We start from the raw sequence: 25,180 nt of genomic DNA on the forward strand, positions 1-25,180 counted from the left end.
AGTTGGCCTGAGTCTTTCTTTCCCTCTCCCTCTGTCCCTACCCACCTGCTCCCTCTCTCTAAAATAAATAAATCATTTTAAAACAGAAGAAAGAAAGAAAAACAGTTAAAGCCTGCTTTTTTTTTTTTTTTTTTTTTTTTTGCCTGCTAAATTTTTGAGGAAACTGTATAATCCTCAAAATCTTAACCCTGTTTGGAAAATTCATGATTCTTTCACCCTTACCATCCCCTGGATCCTGCATTTGCACCAATGGGGAGTGGATTGTGAAAGTTGTGTATTTCCCGCAGAAAAGTCACTTTCTCCAATGCCCACATCAGATGCTGCCATAGATGGCTTTGGTACCAAAGAGGTAACATCAGGGGTTAGGAAGGGATGGTTAAGGGAAATCCTTCCGGAGAGCTAAACAGGGTCTGCTCCATCTGGTGGGTCATGCAAGGAACTCTCTTCACTGTTGGAACTTGGAGTCATTATTATTCCTGCCTGGCAGGATGTGGTATTTACCATGGACTAGGGTTTTCTGTGTTTTTCCCACTCTCCCCTTTTCTGAATGAGAGTTTTTATTGTAATTATCCTATTCAACCCTTATTCGTGTAATATTGGGTACTTTGGGGAAGGTGAGGGGGGCAAACGACTGTCTCATCTTTCAGCTGTCAGCTGCCAAACTATTTAAGAGTGAATGGCAGAGCAGATGGCAGAGATTCCAAATCTCAAAATGGATGAATAATAAAATAGCTGGCTGAAAATTTGGGTTGCTTTCCTTCGGGGTCTGATGAATACATTCAATGTAAAATGCCTGCATGCGAGGAAAGGTATGCTTGGGTATTAAGCAATTCAAGGGGGCGCCTGGGTGGCTCAGTGATTGAGCTTCTGCCTTCGGCTCAGGTCGTGATCCTGGGGTACTGGGATCAAGTCCCACGTCAGGCTCCCTGCATGCAGCCTGCTTCTCCCTCTGCCTGTGTCTCTGCCTCTCTCTGTGTGTCTCTCATGAGTAAATAAATAAATTAAAAAAAAAAAAAGCAATTCAAGGGGTGAGCTATGGCAGATCTTATGGTCTGACTAAACAAGTACTTGTGTGTGTGTGTGTTTTAAGATTTTATTTATTTATTCATGAGAGACACAGAGGCAGAGATACAGGCAGAAGCAGAAGCAGGCTTCCTATGGGCATCTCAATGCAGGACTTCAACCCTGGACCCTGGGATAAAGACCTGAGCCAAAGGCAGTCAACCCCTGAACCACCCAGGCATCCCCCAAATGCATGTTTTTCACCCTCTCCTTGACCTTCTCTCTCATAAAGCCTGGGAAATTTAAGTACTGTACTTGTTTTCCCAGCCTCCTTTATATAACTAGGGGGTGGGGCATGTGACATAGTTCTGGTCAATGACACATAAGTGAAAAGGTTTTGGAGGGCTTTCTAGGAAAACTCTTTCTTGATAAAAAGGAATAGCTGATGTTAGCTGCCCCTTCTTTCTTTTCTTGAGTTGGGATATGATTTCAGGATCTCTTGTAACCATGGGGAAAATGCCCTGAACCAATGCCTGTAACTGTCTACCCCAACATTTCTTCAGAGTAACAATGACAACAAAACCCCCTATATTTAATTAAGACACTGTTAGTTGACTTATTTTGTTTGCAGAAGAAAACATCCCAAATATACATCACTGCAAAATGGTGATAATTCCTATCTTATTTTATGAAGACTATATATGCAAAATATCTAATACTTACCAAGGCAAATGTCTTTATTTCATGTCTCTCTGTCCATTCTATTTCCTAGATCAATTAAGACAACTTTTGGTAGGAAATTATAGTCCCATGGCACTTTTAATTTTTTAAAAGATTTTGTGTATTTATTAGGCAGAGGGAGAAGCAGGCTTCCTGCGGGAAGTCTATGTAGGACGATCCCAGGACCCTGGGGATCACGACCTGAGCCAAAGGCAGAGATGCTCAACCACTGAGCCACCCAGGTGTGCCAACACTTAAACAAACAAACAAACAACAAAAGTTAAAACCATATATAGTATTTTAATGAAAAGGTGTCATTTTCATAAAATGTTAGAGTAATATTTTCTATTTTGTTCCATAGTGTTGTCAGTGACTTCTTTGGTCAGAGTTGACTGGAAGAGCCTACAACTGCATTGTCTATTTTAATTATTTCCCTCTAGACTCATTAACTTGTACTTGCCTACATAGACACTCCCCTGCCAATTTTTTATCAGCTCACATAGCCTGGCACTTTCTGCTATATTTGTTAAGTTAGCTGATTTACATTGCCGTTTTAAAAAATTTTTATTTTAATTTTTGAAGATTTTATTTATTTATTTGAGAGGGTGAGAGAGCATAAGCAGGGGGAGCAGCAGAGGGAGAGAGAGCAGGCTTCCAGCTGAGCAGGGGTCCCCATGGGGGGCCGGATGCCAGGGCGCAGGGATCATGACCCGAGCGAAGGCAGGTCATGCTTAACCTTCTGAGCCACCCGGGCGCCCCACATCGCAGTTTAAAAATGTTTATTTATTATTAATTTTTTTAAATTGCAGTTTTTTAAATGCCAATTTTGAAACCACAATATCAGCGAAAAGCTCTGTACAAAGAACTAAGCCATGTTCTGTGCGTCCGCGATATGCAAGGCATCGCACTCCCTCGTCACTTGTTACCCTACAAGGAGAGCTGCGAGACCCGGGAAAGGGAGAGGCACCCGCGCCAGGTTGGAGCCTGCGGTAAAGAGCAATCCGGGCGGCTCGGGCTGCTCTAGGGGACGGGTTTCTCCCGCCGGGATGCCACGGCCAGGTGGAAGCGCGCACCCCGCGCCCCGCCGCGGTCCTCGGCCCGGCCAATCCGGAGGCGGGCGGCAGGGGGCGTGGCCGGCAGGGGCAGGCCAATCCGGAGGCGGGCGGCGGGGGGCGTGGCCGGCAGGGGGCACGGCCAATCTGGAGGCGGGCGGCAGGGGGCGTGGCCGGCAGGGGCAGGCCAATCCGGAGGCGGGCGGCGGGGGGCGTGGCCGGCAGGGGGCACGGCCAATCTGGAGGCGGGCGGCAGGGGGCGTGGCCGGCAGGGGCAGGCCAATCCGGAGGCGGGCGGCAGGGGGCGTGGCCCTCAGGGGCGCGGCCAATCGGGAGGCGGGCTGCCGGGGGCGCGGCCGGCAGGGGCGGGCCCGGCCTCGCTCCCGGGAGGCCCGCGAGCCGGCGCGCCCATGGCCGCCTCTCGCTTCCCCGGACGATGGAGCGGCTGACCTTACCTTCCGGCGGCGCCGCGGCCGTGGACGACTACCTGGAGTACCGGAGGTGAGGCTGCGGCTCGGCGTGGCGAGGAGAAGGCAGGCGGGCCGCGTCCCCCGCGCCGGAGGAGGCTCCCGGAATCTGATCCCCGGCTGTTGCGGGAGGCTCACAAACCTTCATTGGAGTTTCGTCTTTTTGTAATATTGTAATGACACGTAGCTCACCGTAGTTGCAATAAGTCTCTCCCGAGGCTGTTTAACAGATCTCCCGCTCCGACCCCTTCCAGGAGGGATTATTAACTCTTAGATTTGTGCGGAGGTGCAACTGTGTTTTTCTAAGTGGCCTGTGACGAGTTACGCTTGGACTGCTCGGGCCTCGTCGTTTGCATGGTGGTTTAGCAATAGGGTGTGTCGTGAGCTTCCAAATGCTCCCAACCCCGAGGTGCTGGTTTTAGGAGAAAGACTGGTGGTGGTGCGGGGGTTCCCGAGAAACTCCTCTCACGGAGATGGAAACATAGCTGCCGCTTTGGTTTGAGGATGCGACTCACTGCCCTGGGCCCTGACCAAGGCTGATGCACCTGCGGAGACATGTTATTTTTTCTGGTCTCCCCAAGAAAGGTTTTTGGCAGTTGGGAGACTGGGTGAGTGGGAGTTCCTGGAGAGGGACCAGCAGGAGCATATGGCTACGGTTGAAGGCGCCAGGGGCGTCGGGGTCGGGGAGGAGGAGAGGGGAGGCCGTTTGGCCAGGGAGGGGGTCGGAGGGAGGAGAGTGTGTGTGTGTGTGTGTGTACACGGGAAGTGAGGCAATCACTGCCCCGCCTGAGAAGTCTGAGCAAGAGGGGGTGCTCTGCTTAAAGACGGCCGCCCCAAATCACCCAGGGTTGCTAGGACAAACGGCTTGCTTAGTTGGCCTCCGCTCCTTCTGATGGTCCCGGTGGAAGTTTTGGGTAACACCTAGAAACGGTTGGTAATTCTGAGCCAGATAAGTAAGAATGAGGAGCTTGGTGAGTCAGGCTCATCCCCCCGGGTCTGGTGGGTCCAGGTAAGGCCGTGAGTCCTGTGCCCAGAACGGTTTCCACCCAGTCCTCACCAAGGGCAGGGCCGGCTCCTTTAGCCTCCAGGGCTTTTTCCTGGGAGTAAGTTGCTGGGCCTTGGTGTTGGTTGATTACTTAGATAATTAGTTTAGATAAGTGGACTGTCAGCCTCCAGATATGGTCTCTTGTCTGGTTCAGAAAATGTCAAGACCTGGTGGAAAATGATTTTTGCAAATACAGTTACCTGGAAGAATTCACTATAAAAGTTAGAGCCTTGCCACTCAAAGTGTAGCAGTCATGGACCAGTGGTGTAGGCCTCACTTGTGACCTTGCTAGAAATGCGCACTCTCAGAACCACTCCAGACCTATTAATCAGGATCTGCATTTGAACTAGATCCCTCGGGGATTCTGTAATTACTGTGAAGTTTGAGCTGTGCTGGCTTGGCTTAGCAAATACAAATGATCTCTATCTTTAAAGACCTGTATTGATTTTGATTTTTTTCAGTACCTATTGGTAAACTTCATGACAGCTATTATAATGTGAGATGACCCAAAACTTTTCTCAGAATAAAATCCCCCCCCCCTTTTTACTATTGTGTTTCTAAATTATTTAAGTAAGGAAGAAGGTTGTGATGGCTTCGTAGCTTCTGCATTGGTTTTATTTATCTACCTCAGCTAAAGGCTTGAAAGTATGGAAAAAGTATGGATTGCACAAAAAATTAAGTAGCATCCTACAAACAAACATCTTTCATGACTTTTAAGGGGTGATATTTTCAAGGAGAAATTTCTTCAATTCTGAATAAATTATTTTACTTGCGCTTCCTTTTTCTCCAGGGATGTCAACTCTTAATTTCTTAAGAAATTAAGAAATAGTGGTAGCTTAATTTTTCCCATAAAACTTTAAAGTTGATGTTTTGGAATTAAACAATGATTATCCTGGGATCCAGGGATCATGCCCTGAGCCAAAGGCAGATGCTCAACCTCCTGAGCCACCCAGGTGTCCCAGGAGTACTATTTTTAAAGAAGGGAAATATTAGATTTTTTTTAGCAGGTTAGGCATCAGCTTTAATTTTTTTATTTTTTAAAAAATTTTATTTATTCATGAGAGACACAGAAAGAAGCAGAGACATAGGCAGAGGGAGAAGCAGGCTCCATGCAGTGAGCCCAATGCGGAGCTTCATCCCAGGACCCAGGATCACGCCCTGAACCAAAGGCAGACGCTCAACTGCTGAGCCACTCAGGCATCCCAGGCTCCAGTTTTTATTGAAAAGTGTGAACATGTTTGCTTCAGAATCAAAGGAGAAAATGAGATTGAATTTGCGGTAATTGTTCGGTGGTAAACCTGGATCAGTAAAGTCAGATGTCATGAGTTCAAGAGTTTTTTTTTTTTTTTTTTTTAATAATCCTCTTTTACTTGGAAAGCAAAAGCTTTACTACTATTTTTTTTAAAAAAGTGTTTTTTGTTTTTTGTTTTTTTTAAGATTTTGTTTATTCATGAAAGACACAGAAAGAGAGAGGCAGAGACATAGGCAGAGGGAGAAGCAGGCCCCCTGCAATGTGGGACTCAATCCTGGGACCCAAAATCACAGCCTGAGCCAATGGCAGACACTCAACCGCTGAGCCACCCAGGTGTCCCAAGCTTTACTAGTATTGTGTGTAATTTTGCTATTAACATAAGCCTAATGTAAAAAAAAAAAAAAAAAAAAAAAGCAAAGCTGAAGCAGCATTTCCTTTGACTTTATAAGCATAGTTTAATTTTAGTTTAGTGTTTTTAACCTAGAAAATAAATATTCAAGGCTTAAAATAAATTTTTATTGTTGTAGAATAATAAATATTCAAGGCTTAAGAGATGTTTTTATTGTTGTAGAATTGTTGGTGATGACGATGGAGGGAAACTTTTTACTCCTGAAGAATATGAAGAATACAAAAAAAAAGTATTACCGATGCGCTTACAGAACAGGTTATTTGTGAGCTGGCGATCACCGACTGGAATGGATTGTAAGCTTGTGGGGCCAGAGACACTGTGTTTTTGTACACATAGGTAAGATATTGCTCTGTTTTCTGGTGATTAGAAAATATAAAACTGTAGCACAGCGTATCTTCCTTCTGTAAATAACATTATTTGTGATAATTGAGAAACATTTAAAAATAGGCCTTTATATAATACCCTAGAAATTGTCTGAAGTGTTTTTTTTTTTTTTTTTTTTTGCTATAATTAAAAATTTCTCTTATATCCTATGAGAACTTATTCTGGAGTCCATCAATCTAAGCATCTCTTCTCTTGCAGTTGGTAAAATGAGTGGTGACCCTGCAGCTTTGCTAGATGTCTACTTCACCCACTACCAGATAAGTTAGTAAAGGATGGGCCATCAAAATGCCAAACTGCTTTTAAGAGTTTGAGTTAACCCACACTGAACAGGTTATTTACCTATAGATAGAAGAAGCATTTCTCCTCAGACTTACTAATCTCCCTTTGTACTTTAAGAAACATGTGTTGATACCTTTCTTTTAAAAAATTTTAAAAAGATTTTATTTATTTATTCATGAGAGACACCCACAGAGAGAGGCAGAGACACAGGCAGAGGGAGAAGCAGGCTCCATGCAGGGAGCCCGATGCAGGACTCCATCTCAGGTCTCCAGGATCATGCCCTGGGCTGAAGGCAGGGGTCTAACCATTGAGCCACCCAGGGATCCTCTGTTGATACCTTTCTTAAACAAAAATACAAGCACACCGCTTTTTATTACAAATGGTCCTTTCCCAAGTAAAGCACACAGAAGGAAAGAAATTGCAGGAGATTCCAGTCACTGAGTGTGTATTGCCTGTACCTGAGGTTTGCATTTGGCCGTGTTTGTTGTGTTCTACTTTAAATTTTACTGCTGTCACAGGTCACAGTTGTAAAGCTCAAAAGGACAGAGTTGCTGCTTGGAAAAATCACTGAACCTATTATGTGTTTTCAGGTAACAACTTTTTAACTTTCTGTTCCAAAGAAACCATGGAAGGAGAACCGCCCTGTTCTGATAGTTTCTGGGGCTCTTTCATGAGAGACTCTTTGTATAGTTGCTATTTACATACAGACTTGCCATCTGCCAAAGGTTGTTAAGCAGTTGCTAGGATGAGTAATGTTGTATATAGATTGACTTGAAACTTATTTAGCAACCCCAACTAAAAACAGTGTGGAGAAATGGAGGATAAGGGTTATGTTGATATCTTTTAGAATTGAAGAGGAGTTTGGTAAATTTGTGTTGGTTTTATCACTTACTTTGTATAGATTTAGTGCCAGTCTCATTTATATATATTTATGTTGCATGGAATTAACCTTCAAAATTAACCCAACCTAAATTCAATCGAAAAGTTCTTTAGTACTGATCACTCAGTGAGATCCCTGTCTAAACTATTATTTTTCCCTATTACAAATATTGTAATTATTATTGAGATAAATGAAGAATATATAGAAAAATAGAAGGCTCACAACCCAAAGGCAGCTACCGTCAATACTTTTTACTCTGTTCATGCAGTTTTTCTTAGTTGCTAATTATGTGTACATATAAATATTGAACAAGTTTTTAATGACAGAGTATGACAAAGTATGTTTCCACATTGTTGTGTAGTAATCACAAATAAGATTTTTAATACCTGCTCAATATGCTATCTAGTCCGGTGGTGTGTATTGTGTGTTCCCCAGAGCTGTGAGGGAGTCTCAGGGGTACCCTTGGAAGGTCAGGTTAAGGGAAGGACAGAATCCAATTCTGGCTCTTTCCCTTGCTTTATCCAATTCTGCTTTTTATCTATTTTCTATATCATGGTTCTGTAAAAAACTATATTTACGGAAGAGGTTCCAGTGCTAAAAATTCTAGAAACTGTTGTCTAGTGATTTATTTACTCATTTCCTTACTAATATGTTGTGTATGTGTGTGTATTGCTATTATAAGTACTGTTGCTGATATTATCTTTCTGCACAAATCTCTATACACAGAATTATTAGGGTATATTTTTGAGAAATGAACTATCTGGTTGAAGGATTTTTTTCAATTAAATTTGATGGTTTTATTTTTATTTGTTTATTGAAGTACAGTTGATTTTTATGTTAGTTTCAGGGGTGTAACACTGATATGACAATTATATACATTAGGAAATGCTTTATGCGAAATTGAATACACCATGGAAAGGATGGATCTTAACTGTCTTGAAACATTAAGTGAGAGAGGTTCTTCTATAAGACTCTTGACAGCATTGTGAATTATGTATAGTTTTTTCTTTGCTAAGTGAAAAATGGTATCTCATTGCTATTTTAATTTGTACCAATTATATTAATATTAATAATAATAAGCTTAATATTTTATTGAGTATCTCCTTAAGAGCAAGAAGTGAGTGGCCTATTTAAGAAAATTAAGTGTTTTAACAAAGAGCTTTGGCTTTTAAAAATGTTGACACTTTATTTTGAAGTTAAAATTTAAAAATTAAATTACATTCATATATGTTTATTGAACTCATTTCAGTTTTAAATAGCAAACCTATGAAAAATTTAAGTAGTGTACTTTGATAAAAAGAATTTTGATAAAGAACTCTTTCCACACTAGTGCTAAGTATTTTAAGGGAGTTATAGTTCCTTGTATATTGTTGTGAAAATTCTTCTTAAGTAACTAAAAATGAAAATCTAAAAGAGTGAAGGTTTTTTTTCTGACCAACGCAATTTGTGACATAGCTGACGGAAATACTGTAAGGGAGTTTATTTTTGCCTTACTAACAAGAACAGGAAAATAAAAAGAATAATTTTGTGTTTAACAAAATAGAAATGGTAATTTCCAGCAATACTTGCACTGTTTTTTAATATCCTCCTTTTTATTTATTTCTTTTAGGTATAAACAACATAAAACTGACTTTGAAACGATTCTGCAGCAGCGCCCCATTAGTCTCCCTTGCCGAGTGACAGGCTGCCCATGCAGGACTTACCTCTACGTCCCTCTGAATGGCACGCAGCCCATTCGCTGCAGGTGCAAGCACTTTGCGGATCAGCACAGCCCTGCGGCTGGCTTTATATGCAGTGTCTGTGAGTTACATTATTATAAACATACCAACAGAATGTTTGTATTTCTTTATTGAATATTTAACATGCCTTTTTGCCAGTTTTATTCAGCTGGGTGGTCAATATTAAACAACTCAGAAAAGCTTGATGGAACTACTCTAAAATGTTATTTTTGTGGAAAACCTCTGATTTGTATGTTTTGCAATCAGAGCCGTAATCTCATGTAATTCAAATAAGTTAATGAGAACAATAGATTTTAAAGAATACCTAGATGCGATCTGATTTTAGTTTATTTATTTACACAACCTCGAGATTTAGAGTAGTGTGCTCTACTGACTGAGCCAGCCAGGTGACCCAGATTTAAATTTTTTAATGGGAATTTTATCAACTAAATTCTGAGAGGTTTTTAAAAAGGATCGGAAAAGTTGAAAAAGATTTTATAATTTCCTGGTAGATTATCATGTAATTGCCTAAAACACAGGCTGATGGGAAAAGCAAAAAGTAACATAATTTTAGCACATTATATGTGATAGCACCCTTACCTCAATACCTATACCCAAATCCCAGCCCCTATCACATAGGCCCTTTCACTTGATCATCCTTTTAAAAACCCCTTGACATAGGACATTACTTCAGTATTTTCTTCAGGAGGTAAGTTATTCTAGTTTTCATAGTAGTTGGAATTTAAATATGTCATAAAACATTTTTAATGACAGTGGCAGGAATAAGTGTATTTCATTGGCTAAGTATGGAAGTAGTTAGATAAAATTTAGTTATGTGCCTTGGTTTCCATACACATTTTTTAGAAGTGTGAGTGTGTAAAATTTTGTTAATAGTGAATTCTGGCCTCCACTTCAATGTGGCTTTTAATATATATATATAAAACTTTTATTAAGATATAATTCACATAGCATATAACTCATTTATTTCAAGGGTACAGTTTAGTGGGTTTTTAATATACTTATAGAATTGTGCAACCATCACCATAGTCAATTTTAGAACATTTTCATCACCCCCAAAAGAAACTCCATATCCATTAGTAGTCATTCTTTATTCCTTCCTCTTCCCCAGCCCTGGGTAACCAATAAATACTTCCTGTCTGTATGGACTTGCCTATTCTAGACATTTTGTATAAATGGAATAAGGTAGCCCTTTGTAACTGGCTTCCTTCACTTTGCATAATGTTTGTATGAGTCATTCATGTTGTAGCATCCATGAGTACTTCTTTCCTTTTTATTGTTAAACAATATTCCATTGTGTCCTTTCTATGTCTGTGGGTTGATTTTCCTATATGACTTTTATGGGGCAACCACAGGGAGGCCTCCACATTGTCTCTTCACCTGGTCCTACCACTGGGCTCACCATACCTGCTTCTAACTCAGTGTTTGAGGAGAAGGCCTGTATTTCCTGGCTTTCTAACGTTACCCCAATTTCTTTTAGTCCCACTTGGTTTTTTGAATACTTTTTTCCTGCTACATTCCTTACCTTATCTTACTCATTTCAGCATCTTCCAGGAGTAAGAGCAGTGGCTGGGAGGGAGTTCAGGGGCTGGAGGCTAGAGTTGTAGAGGCCAGAGGACAGCATATAAGGGATCCAGATTCAGATGATTGTGGCCAAGCTGGGCATTTTTTTTTTTTTTAAGCTGGGCATTTTTAGGGCAGAGAGCTCAGTACTTATTTTAGAGACATATTTAACTCCCTTTATGTATTGATTCAGGTTCCAAGTGTTCAGGATTCCATAGTTGCTTCACTTGTGCTTGTGGTCAGCCTGCATATGCTCATGACACAGTAGTGGAAACTAAGCAAGAAAGACTGGCTCAGGGAAAACCAGTGGGACAGGATGTTCCTTATGCAGCGATGGGAGGCTTAACTGGCTTCAGCTCACTGGCAGAAGGCTACATGCGATTAGATGACAGTGGGACTGGTAAGTGGTGATCTACGGAATGTGAGCTTGTCATATATATAGGGCGCCTGGGTGGCTCAGTCTGTTAAGTGAGCTTGTCATATTGTTTTTATGTGTGCTGACGATAGTGAAGTCCTGTATTTGTTTCACACTTTATATTCTTTAGTTTTTTTTTTTCTAGAAAACGTTCTCTCATTTGATTTGTATTTTTTTAAATAAAGGTTTTATTGCCGCTATACACTGTATGGTCCTTATAGAAAACACAAGAGAAAAGATCACTCCTACCCCAATACTAGGACCCAAATCCCAACCCATAACCATGTCTTTGTAGTGGCTGAGTATTTCTTTTATTTGATATAATACACTTCACTTGTTGCCCAATTATATGCAATTTTTTGCCATTATAGCCATCTCATTTTAGAAACAGGCTTATGTCTATGTGTGCATATGCCTATGCATGTGTATACATGTTATCACATTTATAATGTATGCACACACTGCTTGCATACATGAAGGTTTTAAGTATATAATATAGGGAAAAGTTCAGTTGGATAGATCTTGAGCTATTTTTTTTTTTATTCTTCTGAGTTGAATGAATAGGATTAGGAAGAATATGGTTCCTAATTACTTTTTTTTTTAAATTTTTATTTATTTATGATAGTCACACACACACACACACACACACACACACACACACACACACAGAGAGGCAGAGAGAGAAGCAGGCTCCATGCACCGGGAGCCCGACGTGGGATTCAATCCCGGGTCTCCAGGATCGCGCCCTGGGCCAAAGGCAGGCGCCAAACCGCTGCGCCACCCAGGGATCCCGGTTCCTAATTACTTTAAATACTTCTGTGTGTATGGATTTTTTGGTATTCAGTTTTTTTCAGTACAAAATTACATAAATATAAATGAATGTTATCTTGTTGTAAAAGATTCAAATAATAGAAATGAAGTATTGTAAGTCCCCCTTGAACACTTCTCTTTACCCTAGATTCTTTCCCAGAGGGTAATTTGGTGTCATCAATTGATAATTTATTTTTCTTTTTAGCATACATATTTATAGTTTTAACTTGGAAAAAATTGGAGAGCTTAACATATCAGAACACACAAATCTATTTAATTCTTTTAAACCCCTGCATAATATTCTATTATGTCACTTTGTCAGATTTCCTTTTTTTTTCTTTTACAAATAGTCCTGCCAAAAACATCCTAGAACTTGTTTCCTTATATGCTTCGAAAATCTGATCCTAAGGTAGACACAGAGAAGTAGAATTGTTGGGTTGAAATGTGGGAAGTTTTAATACACTCTGTCAAATTGCCTTCCAACAATGCTGTATTTGTTTATACTTCCTCAACTGATTTTTTTAGCTTCCCTATTTCTCACATTTATGCTAGTCACTGATGTTGTCAAACCTAATTTTCTGTCAGTCTGACATGTGAAAATGATATTTCAGTCTGATTTCCCTGGTTATCAGTGGGATGAGAATCTTCTCGTATTTATTGGCCATTTTACCTTCATATACTTTGCTCACTTTTATGTTTTTATCTTTTCTCATTTATTTATAGGAAGTCTGATATATTCTGTATACTAATCTGTCATTTATTTTGCAGATAGTTTCTTCCAATCTGTCCTTTTGTTATTTATTTTTTTTGTATAGTTTTTAAATTTTGGAGGCAATTTTATAATTATGTTCACCTTTATTTCACTTTAATACTTAATTTTTTTTTGTTTTTTATGTTTAGTTTTTTCATGTACTTGGAACACATTTTTTTTTTTTTTTGTGAAAGTGTGAGGTATGTGTAACTTCAGTTTTTGTTCAAATTGATGACAAGTTATCCAAATTCCGTTCTTTCCCAAATAATTTGAAACTTTACATTTCTCACATTCTGTCATACTTACTAGTTTGTGGCATTCACCTATTTGTCTATCTTTTGCCAATATTACTTATTTTTAATTATTATTTTTCATAGTGTGTTTTGATATTGATATGGTGAATGCCTCCTGTTTGTGTGTGTGTTTCAAGATTCCCTTGATTTATCTATGTATGCTCTCATCTAGGTAATTTTACAACTAGCTTGTTAAATTCCATAAATAAATCATTTTTCAATTTTCATGGGTGCATGATTATATTAAGCTCGTGGAACAGTTACTGAAAATCCAGTTCCCAATGGCAAAAAAATAATGATAATAATGATGATGTTGATGATGATTGCAGCTTTGTACTTCTAGGAGTCTTTCTAGTTTCTTTACATTTTTTTTTAAGTTTTCATTTATTTATTTGAGAGAGATGATGAGAGAGGGAAAGAGAAAGAGAGCATATGAGCAGGTGATAGGCTCAGAGGAAAGGAGAAGCAGGCTCGATCTCAGGACCCAGAGATCATGACCCAAGGTGAAGGCAGATGCTCAACTGCTCAACTGACTGAGCCACCCAGGTGCCCTCAGCCTCTTTACATCTATTAACTCATGTAGTTCTCACAATAACTCTGAGTTTGGTGTTATTATTACTCTTATTTTATAGATAAAGAAACCCAGCACAGAAAAGTGTATATCTTAGTTCTTTGTTATTGACCTAGTTAGTAAGTGGTAGGCTTGGGTTCAATCCAGAATTGTTCTGGGCTAATTGGTCTGCCTCACTGTTACCTATTTCTGTGTGCAACTACCATGATGTTTTCAATATTAAAACTTTATAATAAATTAATATTTATGACTTAATTACTTAAGAATTTTCCTGGCTTTTTCTTACTAATTTTTTGAGAACTTTGGCATTATTTTTTGGCAACATTCTATTATTTACAAAACATTCTATTTTTACAAAAACATCCAATTATTTAGTTGTTATCAGGCTGAATGTAGATTAATGTAGGAATAATTGATATTTTAAAACGTTGAGTCTCTGCATTTGTCTTCTGGGTAGCTGAGTAGAATTCTTTTTTTTTTTTTTTTTTTTTTAAGATTTTATTTATTCATGAGAGACACAGAGAGGGAGGTAGAGACATAGGCAGAGGGAGAAGCAGGCTCCTTGCAGGAAGCCTAATGTGGGACCCAATCCCTGGATCCCGGGATCACACCCTGAGCCGAAGGCAGATACTCAACACCTGGGCCTCCCACTGATTGGAATTCTGAAGTTATCTTCATGAAAGTCCTCAATCTTTTTCTTAATTTTCTTTCTGGGTATTCCATTTTTTTATAGCTACCATATGTAGGGTTTTTCCCTTTCTTTATATTTTCTAGCTGATTATTATTTGTTTATAGAAAAGCAAATGTTTTATGCTGCTTTTGTTACCAATCCTTTATTACTTAATCTTAGAGTTTAAAATAAATGGTTGCGGGCAGCCCCGGTGGCTCAGAGGTTTAGCGCCGCCTTCGGCCCAGGGCGGGATCCTGGAGACCCGGGATCCAGTTCCGCGTCGGGCTCCCTGCATGGAGCCTGGTCCTCCCTCTGCCTGTGTCTCTGCCTTTCTCCCTTTCTATTTCTCATGAATAAATAAAATCTCTAAAAAAATAAAAATAAAATAAATGGTTGCTGTTATAAATCATGGTATTTTTGCCTTTTCCAATATTTCTGGTCTTATTCTCGACTAATTACCATGGCTGGCATTTGCAAACAGTGCTAAGTGATAGTGGGAATAGCTGCCATCTTTGCCTTCTTGTGCCTTCTGGTATTTTGTCAGTCTTCTTTATAACAGAAAGAGAGAAAACCTCTGCTTTTTGGCCCCTGAGGGAAGGTAGGGTGAGGAAAGGTGAGAGTGAGGAGAGGAAGCAAGATGTTTTTGTCTTGATTTCAGATGTAGGGGAGCCTGGGGCAGAGGGTCATCTGCTCTATTAGCCATGTAGAGTCCTGGACAGAGATGACAACTTGCTGCTTTGGTTCCTTTTTGATGTAGGAGCCCATAATACCCAGCTCCTTGTGGGTGTTTGGAAGGCCGCTGAGCTCTAAGGCAGTGGACCTGCCATGATAGTTGTCATGGCAAGGGGATCCTGAGCAGAGCTAGAGGTGTGTCCTCTGAGCTCTGGGGGATTCAGTAGAGAAGTGGCAGGCATTGATGGATTTGTACTTCTAGAGAAAGCAAGTGTGAGGCCCTACCGAGCTGTGAGACTACACTACCACTTAACCAACCTTGAGCATTTGAGATCAGTAGTGCATGCAGCAACCAGAAGACAGCATAAGGACCTCAGTGGACCTCCAGCCACATGAGAGAGGAACTGGAGAAGGAGGGGGCAGGAATCTAAAAGAATGAGCATTGTCCCACACTGTTTAGGTCATAAGAGAGGACTCATTTTAAAAGCCGAATAGGACTAAAAGTTTATTTCCTTCCCTCTCTGCTAAATGGGGAGAGGAATGTAGGGGAGGTAGTGGTTTGTGAAGAAGACAGAGTGCTTAATATGTTTTCTTTACAGCTTCCTTCCTTTTGGTCCAAAGGTCAATGTTGTTAGCGATTGGCCTTTGTAATTTTGTGGTGTGGGGTTGTGGATATTTTTTCATTTCATTGAATTTTTCTTTACTTTTTCATACTTCATTTTGAGATGGTTTTCCAGTGAGGAACAGAGTAAAAATACACTTATTTTGCCCTCTTCAACTACAGGTTCTTTATCATGAATGTCTTGTTTTATCTTGATAGTGTTTTTGTGACTGTATTAAGGTTTTGTACTTCTTTGTCATAGTTCCACTCATGCATAATTTTTTCTGTGAAAACGATATCTGAGAAATACAAACATACTTTTACCTAATTCCCTTTTACTTTATATGGCAGATAAACATCTAAATAAAAATTCCTTTTTTATAGAAAGATTTTTTTTCTAATTATTCTGCTGAAGTTCTAACTTATTTTGCATTGAAATAACTTTTTTTTGTCCTAACAAATAAGGATTTAATTTCCATTCTTTTATTTTGTTCTCAGGTGCACCTTCAATTGAATTTTTAGACTCTCCAGTTACAACCATGGACCACCCATTTCTAAAATCATTTCAAGCATCATCTAGTTCTTCTCCAGAAACACTGAGAGATGGTAATGAAATGAAACTGACAGATATGTTTGGATGTAGTAAATAAGAATGTAGATTGATTTGTTTTCTTGATCTTATTTTTTTCCCTCAGTATTACCACAATTTAGTTTTCTTTTTTTTTTTATTTAGTTTTCATTTTACTTTTAGTTTGACCCATACTGAGAAAAAGCAAGAAACTTCCCTTTTTTTTGAAAATTGTTAAATCTGAGAATTATGAGGATTCTAATAATAAAATAATTTGAAATTTTAAAACCTTACACGTTCTTGTTTTGATGTCTGAATAAGACAGCCCTCTAGTGGCTCTCCCAAGCAGGATGTAATTTGGCAATAAGTATAGGTTAGTAAAGTTTTGTCATTTATAAATTATATGTGTACATATAAATTATACATAAACATTATACATATATATTAATTTTATTCATTTTTAAGCACTAGTATTCTATTTCCCTTATTAAAATAAGAAAAAAATTGAAGAAGGAATTTTTATGATATATTAGGTATTTAATATTTACAAATATTTTTATATGGGATTTTTCTTTTTATTTGTATTTTCCTAAAACTTTTTCATATACCCTGTCTCCACAAGGGGCTTTAGGGCTGCGTATACAAACAACACCCAACGAAGTAATGATAAAATATAGATAGAGGAAATCAAAACCAAGAAAAAGGACACAGTTGTGTCAACTTCTAAGGTTGATATAATTGCTGCTGATGCTTCAGTTTTGACTGAGTGTAGTGGCAGCTAAGGTACGGAGGAAGGTGTGCTTTTCATTGTTAGAGAGATACTCATATTATTATGGGTTCTAAAGTTATACCAGTGCTGGATTTTAAAGATGGCTCTATCATATGACAATGATATAGTGACCCAAGGTCCTTAACTTTTTCAGAAGACTACACAGGTGCACTCTCCTGCCTGTACCTTTCACCTCAGCCTGCGGTCCTAAGACACAGGTTACCCAGGTTTTCTCTGTATGGGGTCAAGGGTGGGGACAGAGACAGCTCCCCATCCCAAGACTCAGTATGTAGATCTTTCAAGATGGTGGTGATGAAGTCTGAGGCCGGCAGGGCTGCTTCCACTTACTTCCGTCCAGCCAAATATTTGCTGGTCATTGTCACTGGTCATTGTCCTGGCACTGGGCTATTTTGTGGGTTGTCTTCTGACCACAGAGTATTATCCCTTATCAGAGCTTTGGGCCTCTGGGACTCTTCACTCAGGACTTGGTGTACCATCATCATCACACCCTCCTGCACAATGGGTGTTGGCTTGTCTGGCTGATCAACATGGGAGAGTCCTTGTAGCCATGGTTTTGTGCAAGTGAAAAGGCATAACGAATACTAGGCCTCAACTACTCTGGTTCCTACAAATCTTCCTCTTTGGGATAGGGTCTCTTTCCATCTTGATTGCTTACAGACCAAAATGCCAAAAACACACGAAAAGAAGATATCCAAAAGCTTTCTTTATACTTTTGACATTCAGCTTCACTGTTTTAGTGGCAGGGGAGATGTTGACTTTACTTGATCTTTCTACTTTCCAGAAATGTAAGACCCTCTAGTTGTTCATTATTCTTTCAGATGCTCTGGTTAAGCTTGACTAGATAATTGGGAAAGGATTTAAGCTTCCCAATTCTACAGACTAACCTATGTGGCAGAGGGATTCCAGCTACCTTCTTGAGGTGCTTGGCGGTGATGGTGCTCTTTCTAGCATCTGGTCTAAGCTGTACTAAAATTGCTTATTGGTATAACTTTGCTCCCACCTTCTGACTAGAACACCTTACCCCTATCACCCCATCTTAGCTCTCCTTTCCCCAAATTTTTTCCACTTTTCTGAACCAAGGCAAAGGGACATTTCCACAACACATCAATTCCACACATACTAGGCACCTGGGAGGCAGGATCTTAACCTCTCAAATGTGCATTTCTCCCACCACCAAGAAAGGTAAGGAGGATAAACAAGTGCCAGGAATGGGCCAGGCCGAGCAGTAACATAGAGGCACAGAGGACAGGTTGAGGCCCAGGAGGAGAGGACTGGGAAATGCCTTCCCTGGTGGTGCCAGCCAGAAGCCATCCTTCCCTCCACGTGGCCCCGAGGACACAGCACCCTGTGGCGTGCAGGGGTCTGATGGCCACTGCTAGATTGTCCCTGCTGGTCAGAATCACATCTTAGATAGCTTGATTTTTTTTTTTCAGCACTTGACCCATTGCCTTGCCCACAGTGTTCTATCAGTGTTTTCTGATCAAAACTCTGATTGAACTGTCCTCTTGTTCAGGATCATTCCCGTTATAGGAAAACTGCAGAACCCTCTCAGTGTATATTCTCTTCTGAGAGAGAAGCACAGGACCACCCCTGGCTGGTGGTGCTGCCTTCTGTGGTCCCCCAGTAGGAAACCTGTATCTTTTTTGCACTTGCCTGTTGTAAGTCACTTTGTCTCCAGACTCTGTAACAATCTCTGTCCAGCCCCGGCTTACCTAGACATTCCTGAGCTACAGATTCTAAATGGAAGCTAGTTACTACCTCCCCCCACTCACCTGATTAGACCTTATTACTACTGACTGGTCAGGGAAGGAGGGTCACTGACTCTGTCCCCTGACTTTGGCAGAATGACTGTCAGAATGAAAACGTGATTTTCTTTCCTGAAGCAATTTTAAATTCCTTTCATAGCACAAATTAGTGCTTGTTTAGCTTTAAAAAGTGAATACCCACTGGGCGTTATACTATATGTTGGCAAATTGAACTTTAATAAAATATATATACATATATATTTTTAAAAGTGAATACTATGGAAAATGGTTAAAATTATTTTAGTTTTGAAAAGTTTCAAAGTAGGTAGTATCTTGGTTGCCTGTACAAACTGCCATAGCCTAGTCAGATGCTATAACAAAATACCATAGACTGAGTAGCTTATACACAAGAGAAATTTATTTCTCATGGTTTATTTCTCGCTAGAGACTGGAAGTCCGAGATTAGGGTGCCAGCATGGTTGTGTTCTGGTGAAGGTCTTTTCTTGATGCACAGCTGGCCCTTTCGCATTTTGTCCTCATACAGTGGAAGAGTTGAACAAGGATCTCTGTGGGGTCTCTTTTATAAGAGCACTAATCCCATTCATGAGGATTCCACCCTCCTAAGTACCTCCCAAAGACCCCACCTCCTAACACCATTGCATTGGGCATTGGGATTTCAACATATGAATTTGAGGGGAACACAAACATTCAGACTATGGCACAAATCTTCTGTAATTACTTTTGTATATTATCTGTTATGGTGTTACATGAAATTCTAGTTTTGCTATAAAATTTAAAATGTAGTTGGACAAAGCTAAGTGTGCTTTTATATGAAAGAGATATGAACCAGTTGCACATTAGGGGAATGTTTGCCAATAAACATTACTTTGTTTTGCAATGCTCTGCATTCTAAAGAATTAAGTAGGGGTGCCTGGGTGGCTCAGTTGGTTAAGCATCCAACTTGATTTTGGCTCAGTTCATGATCTCAGGGTCCTGGGATCAAGCCCTGTGTTAGGCTTTGTGCTCAGCTGGGAGTCTGCTTGAGATTTCTTTCTCTTCCTCTCTCTCTGTCCCTCCCCCGGCCCCCCAAATAATTAGGTAGTAGGATCAATTACCACTTAGATCATTCTGGTTTGAAAAATAAAACATTATCATCAGTAAGAGGAAAGTTTTATTTCTGTTTTTTTTTTTTATTTCAGCAGAATTTATAGTTCCATAAATATATTACTTACAGAATTATTTTCCTTATTAGCAGGTACAAGTAGTCAAGTTTCTTCCATAAAGAGACCTGAGGAGGATGATATGGCTTTCTTTGAAAGACGATACCAAGAAAGGGTAAGTCTGTGGTGAAATCTGCTTATACTAGGCATTTAACTTGTGACAAAGACACAATTACATGTTGATTGTGGAAAATCATTAAAAATAATTTATAAAGTCTTTAGTTATAGCTGATGTTGGCCTTGAGACTTACTTAGAATGATTCAGAGAGAAACAGGATGAATGAATAATATGATACATAATACAGTAGTTAATTTATGAAGGTCATAAAGATTAAATATACAGATAAAATTGTCAATAATAAACATCAGCTATCAGCAGATTTTTAAAAAATATTTTATTTATTCATGAGAGACACAAAGAGAGAGGCAGAGACATAAACAGAAGGAGAAGTAGGCTCCCTTTAGGTAGCCTGATGCAGGACTTGATCCCAGGACTCCAGGATCACGACCTGAGCTAAAGGCAGACACTCAACCACTGAGCCACCCAGGTGGCTCAGCAGACTTTTAAATTAAATGTACCTTGAATTCTTTTTAAAGAAAGATTTATATATTTTAGAGAGAGAGAGAGTAGGGGGAGGGGCAGAGGGACAGGGAGAGAATCTCAAGCAAATGTCCCACTGAGTGAGGAGCCAGATGTGGGGCTAGATCTCACAACCTGGAGATCATGACTCCAGTCGAAATCAAGAGTTGGATGCTCAACCAATTGAGAAACCCAGGTGCCCCTGGATCTTGAATTCTTTATAAGTAATATCTCTTCTCAGTATATCAGGTATATCTAGACTCAAGTTAAAATTATTCATTAGCCTTTAAGGAACTGGACACTAAATAGAAATGTATTTTAGCAATTCCCAGGGCTCAACAACTATATGATGTGTTCCCGGCTTTCTGTAGTGATAATTTTCATCAGTTATCTACCACACTATAAACTCCTTGGGGATAGGGATGCCTGGGTGGTTCAGCGGTTGAGCGTCTGCCTTCAGCCCAGGGCGTGATCCTGGAGTCCCGGGATCGAGTCCCACATCGGGCTCCCTGCAAGGAGGGAGCTTGCTGTGTCTCATGAGTGGATAAATAAAATCTTAAAAAAAAAAAAGAAAGAAAAACCTCCTTGGGGATAAACAGTATTTTATTATTCTTAATATTTTCCCCAGAACTAACTATAGTACCTGTACATAATAAGTTTTCAATAAATATTTATGGAGAATTGAAAAAGGAATTAATTGATACTTACTTTCAAACATATCATATACTTAGATATTTGATGTGTTTCATGGCCATGTTCACATTTGAGAGTTTTGTTTATGTTTGTTGCCAGATGAAAGCATGTTTGATAAGGTATGGGGGGTGGTATCCACCATGTGGTATAGTCCCCAAAGTGCTTTCCTTAGGATTATTTTATAGTTGCTATGTGGGTGTTTATTATCTCTCCAATTGGGTAATAAGAGTCATGAAAGTAAAGACACTCTTGTCACTTTTTGTTATAGCTTGTTAAATAACAGAAGGTGTGGAGAAAGGAGACCATTAAATAAATTCACCTTCCAAGAGGAGAGGAAGGGAGTAGGGGAGAGAGATCAGCTTGGTTTCCCTGATGAAGAATTTTGAAGTAGAGGGGGAGAGTCCTGGATGATTTAAGGCAGAGCTAGAAATAGAATTTTTTGCAGTGATGAAAGTGTTCTATACCTGTGCTATAGCTATTCATATGTGGCTAGATAATTCTAAATTAATTAAAACTTAAAAAATTATTTTCCTCAGTCACACCAGTCACATTTCAGGTGCTCAGTGGGCCATGTGTGGCCAGAGGCTACCTTACTGGAAAGCTCTCATCTAAGAGAAAGAGGAGGTAGTAGGATCTCAGGGAGGGAGATGAAATGGCCAGAGGGAGGGTTAAAAAAAGACTTTTTACAACATCATTAAGGCTAGACTTTTAATCACATCAATCTCCACTCTTGGAATACACATGCTCACAGCTGGATTTTAGTTTTTCCTTCACAGGGAAGGGACGGGATTCTAGAATTACTTCCTTTCCTCAAGAAGTCTGGGTTGTGTTGACTGCCTTGAAAACATGTCTGTAGTATTTGCTTGTGGGAGGATAATGGGGGGCAGTGATTGTTTTAGAAGATGTACCTGGCCAATCCAGACTGAGTATTATAAATAGACCTAGAATTTATGGATTTACAAGATGTAGTTTATAACTCTCCAGCTTGTGTGATTTATGGATTTATGAGACACAGCTTATAAACTTTCCAGCCTGTGTGATTAATGGCATATAAAAACAAAGAAGCTCAAACCTCAACAACTTCCTCTGAGCTGATATGTACTATACGTGTTGTTGGTACTTGGATTTTACTACAAAAAAACAAGATATGTACCACTGAGGGAAAAGATGATTAGGAAGCCAAATCTGATGGGTCACAGCCCCTTTAGAAAGCAATGCATATCTGGTTTTGCTTCTATCCTGGTACAATGGTAACATGTAGTATGGGGAAGAATCTACCATAAATGTGAGTTGGCTTTGATAATTGAAGCCTTTGTGGTAACATAGTGTACTAATTACTTTTAGGTATATTGAAGCGTAGGTATTATTGAAGAGTTGCATCATTGCTTTTTTTTTTTTTTTGATTATTATTTTAAAAGATTTTATTTTTATTTATTCATGAGAGACACAGAGAGAGAGAGAGAGGCAGAGACACAGGCAGAGGGAGAAGCAGGCTCCATGCAGGGAGCCCGATTCGGGACTTGATCCTGGGACCCCAGGATCAGGCCCTGGGCTGAAGGCGGCACTAAACCACTGAGCCACCCAGGCTGCCCTTCATTGCTTCTTTTATGTATTAGGTCAAGTTATTTTCTTCCATTGTGGATGGTCTTGTATCCCTAAGAAAGGAGAAGTTTATTAGGGAAACAATTATCAAAGGTGAACTAGGTGAAAGGGGCTATTAGTTCCAGGAAATTGAAAAAGAATAAAAGGAGCAGGAGGAGGTATCTTTGCTCTTCAGACACTAGATTAGGTGGATGTATTTGCTAAGTACTAAGTGAGAATGCCCTGCTTTGGCTTTGTTTGGTCATTCAGCATCTTGTCCCTTTTTTGACATTACTATAAATCTAACACTTGGCCATGAATGAGAAAGGAAAAGGGACTAGCATTTGTTGATTGCTTATTAAGTACCTGGATTTTGTATATATGATCACATTTATACCTTTAGAACAACTCTGAGAAGTATCTATTACTATGATCCTTTTTTTTTTTTTTTAAACAAATGAGAAGGGGCACCTGGGTGACTCAGTGGTTGAGCGTCTGCCTTTGGCTCAGATTGTGATCGCAGGGTACTGGGATCGAATCCCACATCAGGCTGCCTGTAGGGAGCCTGCCTCTCTCTGTGTGTCTCTCATGAATAAATAAAATCTTTTAAAAAAAAAAAAAGAGAGAAAACTGTTGGTTTAATATTTTGCCTCAAGTAGTTAATAAATGGTAGAGTTAAGATTCAAATACTCATACTCAAATACACATGCTCTTCTATGTGACTCCAAAGCCTATAATCTTTGCCTTAGTAAAGGGTATGCCTTTGGAGGTCCTGCAGATGACCTGCTGACTAATATAGTGTACAAGTGATATGAATGTATGGTTTTTGAATGAGATTCCCAACCAACTCAGGAGGGAGAGGGGAAAACGGGGGATGAGACAGAGGTGAGATATATAAATTTTATTATTGGGAAGTTATTATTTACAATTTGATGATTGGGTAGACTGGTTTGACTAGATCCCTTCTGGTTTCTTGATATTATTCCTGTTACCTTAAAAGGTAGGAGGCCCTCCACCTACCATGCCCCATACTTTCCACCCCTTTCTCCTTGAAGGATAAGGTAGTAGGTGCTGCTTCAGGAAATTTTAAGAGGCAGTGGGCTTTGTGTTCTTTGTGGCCTTTTTTTCCCCATAGAAAGGGTTTAAATGTTTTTAAAAGGTCAGAAGGCCACTACTTAGGATATGTAAAGATATGTCTTTGCTTCACTGACACTGGAAGGCAGCCTTCAAGGAGTTAACTGTGGAAATGTAAAATCCAGAATTATAGGTATCTGTCCTCAAAGCAGTCCATGTTCCAGAGATAATCCAGCTGCATTAGGTATGTTCTGTAGGGAATGTGCATAGACTGGATGTAAGGTTAGGTATTTAAGCTTTTGTAAAACATTTTTTTTAGTGGCAGGTAAAGTTAACTTATGAATTTTCTCCAAAGCAATATTCACTATATGTTATTTTTATAAAATGCTTCTGCAAAGTTGTAATCATACCATATTTTTTAAGAAAATATTTTATTTATTTATTTGAGAGGGAGAGAGAGCACAAGCAGGGGGAGCAGCAGAGGGAGAGAGAGAAGCAGGCTCTCCACTAAGCAGGGAGCCCAAAACAGGGCTTGATACCAGGACCCCAGAATCATGACTGAGGCGAAGGTGGACGCTTAATCAACTGAGTTACCCAGGCGCCCTAAAATCATACCATATTTAAAAAATGCAATTAGGTCCCCTTGACTATTAGATTTTGGCTTTAAAATTTAGCAGCTTAGGGATGCCTGGGTGGCTCAGCGGTTGAGTGCCTGACTTTGGCCCAGCGCGTGATCCTGGGGTCCTGGGATTGAGTCCCACATTGGGCTCCCTGCATGGAGCCTGCTTCTCCCTCTGCTTATGTTCCTGCCTCTCTCTCTCTCTGTATCTCTCATAAATAAATAAAATCTTAAAAAAAAAAAAAAGAATTTAACAGTTTAGTCACAGCTAAATAACTGTGAAATGGCTGTGATAAATGAGACATGATTCCAGATAAGGTGTGTATAACCTTTTTTTCTTTAGAATGTTTTACAGATTATTTTATCAACAAATATTTTAATTTTACAGATAAAGATGGAAAAGGTTGCTAAGCAGAAAGGAAAAGCACCATTGCCATCAAGTACAAAACCTTCATGAAGACTATTGGGAAAATTAAAACCATCATCCAAATAGATCTTGTTTGTGTTTATTTAAATATAATAATACACTTTATTTTCTCTCAAATTATTTACTTCTCTTACTATGTAGAAACGTCATTTTGATTGTTTCCTTTATTTAAACAAGTGAAAATACTTTATATTACTTTTGTCAACATTCATGATTTAATATTTTGTATATATTTTTTATCTCTCCTAACAAATGAGGTTATTTTCATATTGGTCAAAGCCTGAAAATACAGTAACTGTTTTTAGTTTGTC

At 39.5% G+C, this 25,180-nt stretch overlaps 1 protein-coding gene across 4 annotated transcripts; it reads left to right on the plus strand.

The window, feature by feature from the left end:
- Window positions 1-3,134: 3,134 nt before the first annotated feature.
- FAM221A (family with sequence similarity 221 member A) lies at window positions 3,135-24,934 on the plus strand. Of its 4 annotated transcripts, none has more exons than XM_038557117.1 (7): window positions 3,135-3,275; window positions 6,110-6,283; window positions 9,100-9,290; window positions 10,983-11,189; window positions 16,071-16,178; window positions 19,928-20,010; window positions 24,831-24,934. In XM_038557117.1, the coding sequence occupies exons 1-7, from the start codon at window positions 3,211-3,213 to the stop codon at window positions 24,897-24,899; spliced, it is 897 nt and encodes a 298-aa protein (XP_038413045.1). In that variant the 5' UTR covers window positions 3,135-3,210; the 3' UTR covers window positions 24,900-24,934. The 4 variants fall into 4 exon arrangements, with proteins under 4 accessions (XP_038413045.1, XP_038413046.1, XP_038413047.1 ...); XM_038557118.1 differs by having other exon boundaries at window positions 19,931-20,010; XM_038557119.1 differs by lacking the exon at window positions 10,983-11,189.
- The last annotated feature ends 246 nt before the right edge of the window (window positions 24,935-25,180 follow it).

The sequence above is a fragment of the Canis lupus genome, chromosome 14 (assembly GCF_011100685.1).
Source record: "Canis lupus familiaris isolate Mischka breed German Shepherd chromosome 14, alternate assembly UU_Cfam_GSD_1.0, whole genome shotgun sequence".
NCBI classification, from domain to species: domain Eukaryota; kingdom Metazoa; phylum Chordata; class Mammalia; order Carnivora; family Canidae; genus Canis; species Canis lupus.

What these genes read in the sequence shown, in the direction of transcription:
- FAM221A (XM_038557117.1), top strand. Translation starts at nt 3,211, where the DNA reads ATGGAGCGGCTGACCTTACCTTCCGGCGGCGCCGCGGCCGTGGACGAC. An exon ending in ATTAGATGACAGTGGGACTG is followed by an intron (nt 11,190 to 16,070) that starts GTAAGTGGTGAT and finishes TTTTGTTCTCAG; the next exon opens with GTGCACCTTCAATTGAATTT. An exon ending in TCCAGAAACACTGAGAGATG is followed by an intron (nt 16,179 to 19,927) that starts GTAATGAAATGA and finishes TTTCCTTATTAG; the next exon opens with CAGGTACAAGTAGTCAAGTT.